The 7,781-nt window shown below is 35.8% G+C and overlaps 1 protein-coding gene across 1 annotated transcript in view; it reads right to left on the bottom strand.

The window, feature by feature from the left end:
* Positions 1 to 1,559: 1,559 nt before the first annotated feature.
* Positions 1,560 to 7,781, bottom strand: part of LOC108736218 — a 20,517-nt gene continuing 14,295 nt past the window's right edge. The window contains exons 7-12 of the mRNA XM_018468567.2: positions 4,048 to 4,164; positions 3,847 to 3,981; positions 3,432 to 3,544; positions 3,196 to 3,362; positions 2,587 to 2,861; positions 1,560 to 1,728 (exon numbers count right to left, since the gene is read on the bottom strand). Of these exons, the coding sequence (XP_018324069.2) occupies positions 1,609 to 1,728; positions 2,587 to 2,861; positions 3,196 to 3,362; positions 3,432 to 3,544; positions 3,847 to 3,981; positions 4,048 to 4,164 (927 nt within the window). The 3' untranslated portion in view covers positions 1,560 to 1,608. The remainder of the gene's footprint in view (positions 1,729 to 2,586; positions 2,862 to 3,195; positions 3,363 to 3,431; positions 3,545 to 3,846; positions 3,982 to 4,047; positions 4,165 to 7,781) is intronic.

Below are 7,781 nucleotides of genomic sequence, written 5' to 3'. Positions count from 1 at the left end.
TAAGTTTTAGAACGTATCTACTGCGCTTAGTTAATTTTTTTGCCGCGGCACTTTTTCGTGGCGCAGGCTAATGATTTTCCGGGAATATCGGCTTCCTATTTTTGAGGAACGTTCATGCGCCACGATACAGTCAAATGTGTACCAACTTTATAACGATTTATAAATTTTGCTGCAATAGCAGGGCCCGACAACAGTGAATATCCAGATCCGGAACAACGACAACCAGGTACGAGCAACAAAAAAAATGTTTGGTATAGAAATTGGAAAATATTTAATGTTTGCCGTATGTTACTGACAAGGGTAATTCTTTAGTGCTACTAATTATCTGTATTTTTACAATTATTTTAATTCAAAAACTTTTCCGTTTAGTTAGATTTAGTGTTATTATTTACTTTCATTACATTTCAAATTTCTTTGTTCCTTTGTTCAGTTCAACTTCCCTCGACACCCTCTCGTCTATGACGACATTCAGGAAATTCCTATTTTATCCACCACCATGATATGTTTCAATTAGACTCCACCCCCTTTGTTAGTTGTTCTCTAGTTTTAAGTAAATTTAATGTTGTTAGAAAGTACTACAAATGGCGCAGTAAACGCCATCTGTAGCACGATGCTACATTTTCGGATTACGTATGCTCCAACAAGGTCCACTTGTGTGGATATCTACTTGCTGAAAACGAATCCCGGCGTAGCCAACCTCAACGTGATAGGCACGTTAGCTTAATCGAATAAAATAATTCGAAAGTGGTCTGTATATATGTTATACATTTAGAGGAATATTTGTAGGATTAATTTCAATTCATGTGCATCAATTTTTAAATGCACATAACCTTAAATCAACGATGAAAAATTGTTGCTGCTGTCACGCCCTCGCCGGGAATCGAATCCAGGTCCGTGGCATTACACTTTAGTATTGTTACATTGGTTCTACCTGTGACTACGTAGTTAGGTACGTATCGTCGTTTTTGCGGCTGTCACCTGTCGTAGCTTAGCGGTAGAGCACTTTTCTTCGTTGATTTCAGGTTATCTGTTGTGGTAAAAATTAATTAAAAAATTAATTCACTTTAATGTTATACACGTCACTGTTTGGTACTTCGGTTTTCGATAATCACATGAACCGTGCGTGACTGTCTTTATATTTAATCTACTTTGAAAATGAACGGATTATAGACAATCAGATAACCCAACTGCTTCTACTCCGTGACACAACGGCTTGACATTAATTATGACAAATAATAATAAAATAATTACTTTTTTCTTTATTCCTTTTTGCAGACGTATTCACACAGACACGTGTAGTAGTAGCTCATTGGAATAATAATCGTTTTTCTTTTAATATTTAGTAGAATACGGTGCTGGAATCCTATCGTTTCCTTTATTTTATATAACTAGCTAATGACATTCAATTAGAATTAGACGATACTTTCAATTATTGTTTATTTTTACTATTATAAGCCACCAATGGTTGCGGTTAGGCATTAAAGTACAATAAGTATATTTTTTAGTTTATATATATTAAATGTGGTACACTTACATATAGAAGGATAAGGATCCATTTAATAGTAATAATGGTCTATTTATAAAGTAACTTCAGTGTATAAGGAACATTTAAGAAACAACAGCATCACTGTTTGCCGAGATCCAATCTAAATATGATGTTATCCTCGAGAAAATGGATGGATCTTCAGCCTCACAACCGTTATAGCCTACAGATGAAGTTATGCCAACCTGTAGCAGAAACAAGAAAGAATAACAATATTGTTACGTGTCAGTAATTTCAGTAGATTTTAGTAGACACTTAATTATTTTTTTGGGAAGAAAAAAAAAATAAATCAAAACTCTATAGTATATTCGCAAGCAAGAGTGGCTATATACTATGAAACAGATCTTCTGTTTAGTGACCTCGCCGGTGATTAATAGGAAAGAATAAATTTTATTTAGAACGAAAGTGTCTCAATTTAAGCACGGCCATTACACAGCCCAAACAAATTCACGTTTGTAATAGTAGGTATAGAGCTATACTTCTCTTAGTTTCTCTAGCGATGTGACCTTTAGTTTGACCGACGCAAAGTAGAAAAGAACAGCACTAGGCCAGAAAAGAAAGGAGACAACTCTCAGCCAAACTCTTAGCCGGTGAGGAGCGTATAATCCGTACAGTACTGCACGGAAAAATTGACCATTTTATACACTAAAATTGCATTTCTCCAATGTGTTGTTATTGGTACCAATTACTACTGAAAATATCAAAGAGATGTTTATTTATATGTGAAAACATATTAAAGGCTTTAACGCTTGTTTTCGACTCGCACTTTTATTCATGATTGAAGAAAACTTTTGGCAGGTACTGTATGAAAAAGTATGTTTAATGAACAAGAAATGAGAGTATAATGAGCTTTTTACTCCCTACGTACGATTTTTCCAGCGCGCATTCAAGATATTGGAAGGGGCACATCGCTAGAGAAAGTAAATAAACTATACCAAAAGTTACAACGTTCACCGAATAGTCTCAATGAAGACCTGATGCGTATAAATATACAGACGCATATGTATTCGTTTACTATTTTGAAAATGATATACTACATTTACCAATTTTCCATTGACTACAAGAGGTCCGCCTGCATCTCCAAGACAAATCCCTTTTACGCCCGCTCCTCCAGAACAAATGAGTTTGTCTGTAATGTTAACGAACATTACGTTACACACGTCGGTTGCTATAATGGAAACATTGACAAATCGCAGTATGTCATTGACAGCGGTTTCAGAATCAGTATCGTATCCCCAACCACTTGCTACTGCCTCGGATCCCACGAAACTATCTGAAACGTCGGCTCTACTGGGAAGTGGAATCAGTTGAACGTATTCTGTGAAAAATTGAATTAAGTTTGGTAAAAAGCAAACATTAATCGCGGAATTTGTAGGTATCCACAAGTCTAGGGCGTAAAAAGAATTCAAAAAATGATAAGTGCGAATGTTAGATTATTGAAGTGGCTTTACTTTAAGACGATCTTATCTTAACTTGTTCAAGCTACTCCGGATGTAGCTACGTAAGCATTAATCAGATATTAAAAAGCCTGAAGAAATCTAAAGAAAGTTGCAGAAACGTTCCGTGTCAGATTATTTGATTTTTAGTTTAATTACTTTAATTAATAAGTTAAAATGAATGAAGTAAATTATCAATAAAGTAAGAGTGGTTACGATTAAGGCTGGCTGGTGTTGGAAGGTAGACGATGCCTAAATCATTCTCCAGTGTTTCAGCATTGTACTGTTCATGTACTTTGAACGTGGAAGTTGGAATATGTTGCTGGGTGGATTCATTTTGACGAAAGTTATGCGCTCCCAGAATTACTTCTAACGATACAACTCTGATCAAAAAAATAGAAAAGCAAATTCCAACAAAATCTGAAGACAACAATTAAGAGAAAATGCCTTACCCATCCACTAAGCAATGCGCAGCTGTTAACACGTATCTTCTGGTGATAATAGATCCTCCACAAAAACCGGCATCATTCGTATCTTCTTCGTCGTAAAAAAGGATTAAAGCTGCCTAAATAAATAAAAATAGTGTTTTGCAAACCAGCAATTTATTCGCGCCGAACTTTCATATCTCCTGAATTTTAATCGAGCCCCCTTTAATTTCTTCCCCTAAAACTTTTAGAGTCCCCTAAATTTTTCCTCTAAAATTCTCCAAATTTGGGAAAGAATGGCCCAAGACGTGGAAAAAAGTATTACCAACGGAACAACAAAAACGAACTCATAAACTACATTATATGTATATATATACAGTGCTTGTTAACTTCCAAAAATTCTGATCAAACGTTAAATATTACAAATATTTTCAATGCTTACTTGATATGGTATAGAGTTTGGTACAACTACGTCTCCTCCCACGATCCTGTCTTCAGAGGATGCAAACTGGTCGAGTTCTCTGTGAGTTGTTTCACCAGCAGGTAAAATCTTAGCCCAATCCCTAGTTGCGTGAACCTGTAAGTAACACAAAAATTAAGTTGACGATTGATCTAGACTGCCAAATTAATATCACTGCTTTACCGTAACTAAGGAGAATGTTATAAAAATCAATACAATTTCCTTCATTTCTGCTTGTGATAGAGGTACTGTATGAATTTTCATAGAAACTCGTCTTATAAAGCTATCTTTAAAGTACTTCTGTTGATAAAATTCTTGTTAAGCTGTCAGATTCTTTAGATAAATATGTTCCTCTAATATTAAAGTTGCTTATAAAAAATTCCAATTCCATTCTAAGAAATTTAGAACTGCCAGAATCAATAATAAGAATGTATTATTTAGATGTATCGACAGATTTCGTTCTGTCAAATGTTATTAGCCTATAATATAAAAAATAAATAAATAAGATTTATTTCAGAGTGATCAATTTATTTATTGATTTAATGCAGAGTCGGGCAAACTCGGCTCTTTTGCCTCCCGAGTGCTCCTCAGGTACAGCCAAGGAGCTCCTCATTGATCCTGCGAGTGCGAGTGAGATGATTCTTTCCTTTTCTTATCCCTTCCATTTCATAGTGAGCCCCTCTTCCACAGCCAAACCCAATAGTTTTGCGAACGAAAACTTTCGTAGGTATTATTTAAGTTGCGAGAGAGGCTTGGCTCGTCTAAGGGATGAAGGGGCTTGATATGGGAGTGGAAGGGAGAAGAAAAAGAGAAAGCAATATGGCTCATTACTGCATACTCTCTCGTACTCATTGAAGGGTATGGAGTGACCCAAACTAACCTCAGATAGCGGCTCCTACGAAGCTAAAGTTTGTTCGGTTCTGATTTAATGTCTCAATAATAAGCAACTATTACTTACAGAAGTAAGTTTTCTATTCCGTACATTACAACACTTTAGTAATAATAGTGATATTTTCACCGTAATGATTTAGGATACACGATTTTGTTTGTTTGATTATCTGGCGCGTAAAAGAATAAAGCTGACGGTTTTTAAACGTGAAGGCAGGAAACATACAACTGTTCATGAGGAGCATTGGTTTTCAAGATTGACGTCGCAAACATTCAACGGCTGACCGTGGGATTTAATTATAGCCATAACCAAAGCAAGCCGCACTGGAAATTGCAGTTAATTAAATGCAAATGGTACGTCAGTAGGTACAAAGGGTGTGAATCTGCTCCCTTATATTTTTGTATTAGAATAATTGCTTCGATCGCATTGTTTAGTAAATTTTTCATTGCTAGCCGTAAACGGTAAACCGTAAAGATTATGACCACCGATCCTGCTTTTCTTTGAAGATTGTGAGGCGGCAATCCTGGCAAATCCAGTGTGTTCAAAAATTCTGGTTGATAGTTGACGACATCAGACAGATTAATATCCATGCAGTCTTATCTACTTGAAGACACCTTTGTTTTGTTATGATTGACGTCAAATATTTGACAGCTGGTGACAGATGTTTTAATTTACTGTGTGGTTTGTATGGGAAATAAAAAAAAAGGTTTTTGCGTTGTTCTGGGAAATTTTTTCAATTTTCCTCTTCGTAGTAGCTTTCCTCGGACTTCATAGAATATTAAAAAATACAAATTTTTGAAATTGATCCAGCGGTTCTCGAATTTTGGGCTCAGCAACACATTTAGCGATTAATTTTTATGTATATATGTAGATATACAACTCCCAATTTTTTTCTGAGGTGTTTAAAGAAGACTTAACTCGTCAAAAATTACTTGAGAGGGATAACAGTTCGTTTCGTTACTCATTAGATATAAGTATTCGCTTTATTGTACTGATTAGCACACATAATAGAACGTTGTTTATGTGTTTATAATATGATGAGTTAAGATTGCCGTGAGTAAAATTATCATAATCATAAGGTCGTCAGTCCTAAGACCGGTTGGACACGTACCTCCACTCTTTCCTATCCTGAGCTAAATTCCCATTTCCCTAAAACTAGAACATCCAACATCCTTAACTATCTGCGAACAGTAATCTAACCTATAGTAGTTTTACCTCTACCCTTCCTAACTCCTGTTTCTGCCTCTAATATGTCTCTGACTAGACCTGAATGCCTGAGAAGGTGTCCTACTAACCTATCTCGCCTATTTCTTATTGACTTCCATAGGGTCGTCTGGTCCCCTATTCTTTCGAATACCTCGTCATTTTTGACTGAGTAAAATTAATAAGAATTAATTACCTAAATAAATATACGAACTAAAATTTACACTTAGGAAACTTCATAAACAAAATTAATCAATAAAAACGTTTATTAACCTTTTTGTTAGAAAATTGAAACTACTATATTATACCCGGATTATAGTTTCGACCTTATTTGATCTCATCTGACCTACAAAGCCAGTTTCGATAAATTAAAAACTAACCGTTGAAGTTCCTAGAGAGCGAGTTTATGAAATGTTCAAGTGCAGACAGTGTATCGGCATTTGTTGGGTTTTTGCTGCTGAAATATTTCTTGCGGTAGACAGTAAAAGATGATACACTGCCTATACTTGGATATTATAAAGTGTTTCTGAAATAAAAGGGCAAGCTTATAGAAGATGATACAGCACCGTAAAACAAAAAATTAAGTAAATGTTTGCACGTCAGAAATTGTCAATACAAATTATTACACTTAAGTACAAAATGGGTTTAATTTAAGTTCAATACAATTTTAAAGTAAATACAATTTTTATTTTGCTCAGTCGACCTTTCGTGTCGGTATCGACTCTGAAACTATCTTTTGGTAAAAATCTTTGTAATTGCCCGTAATTATCAATCACAACCATCGTTACCTCTCAACTCCCGTTTTTTTCTCATGGTTATTGCATCTATACGATGTTAATTCCTCGAAGATCCGGTTTATGGCATGTCCAACCAACACTCCATCGAAATGTTTCCATTATTTACTATGTTTCTACATTTTTTAAATTTCCAGTTTCACGAAATTGTCTGCCTTGGTTCGTAGTGATTCTTAAAGGAGTGCCAAACACGACAGATCCATTTTTCGTAGAATGTTCGTGCGACTTTTTTATCTGCAATGGGAAAAGTTTCAGGCCCACGTGTTAATGTGTAAATATTTCCATACACGTAAGACAGTAACATTATGACTATGTTAATGTGGAGGTGGTCGAATTTTTCTAATGGCAATCCAAATGTGCCCAGGGTAGAAGAAGCATGTCCAGTCAATTTTGCTTTCTGACAAGGCAGGCATTCGCGTGCATATTTGGTACAGTCCTCCTTCGCTGGTGGCTAAATGAAGCAGTGTTACAAGTTTTATAGATACACATATGCTAGGATGTGACAGGGAATATAACTGTTTGAATGCAGCGAAACGAAATGTTGGGGTTAAGGGTCTTGTGCCGTACCAGTTGGAGTGTAGTAGAAAACGTCTTTGTTTGAGCCGGAAATGGGAATCAGTATTACTTGTAGGGATTGGTTTGAATTAAGATATTCCCATAGTATCCCATTTCTGCTCAGAAGAATAAACTTCATAATTAATAGATGTTGTTTTCTGAAATATTTTGAACATTTGTTGAGATTTATCTAATAAAGATGAGATGTCGTGACTGTCTATGGGGAAAAAATAAAATAATTCGAAGTGGTCTGTATTCTGTCGAAACTGCCAGACGCGGATGTAGGCTACATGCTACAGATGGCGTGTACTGCGCCATTTGTGGTATTTTCTAAAACGTACTGTTAAGACGGCAGGTAAAAGTTGGTCTGTGTTCTGTCGGAGCTGTCTGCGACGCGCTGATGAGATCCAAAAAGATCGAAATCGCGATCCGCGTCTGGCAGTTTCGACAGAATACAGACCACTTCGAATTATTTT

The sequence above is a fragment of the Agrilus planipennis genome, unplaced genomic scaffold (assembly GCF_000699045.2).
Source record: "Agrilus planipennis isolate EAB-ADULT unplaced genomic scaffold, Apla_2.0 scaffold114, whole genome shotgun sequence".
Lineage (NCBI taxonomy): Eukaryota > Metazoa > Arthropoda > Insecta > Coleoptera > Buprestidae > Agrilus > Agrilus planipennis.
This window is presented reverse-complemented; position numbering and strand designations above follow the sequence as displayed.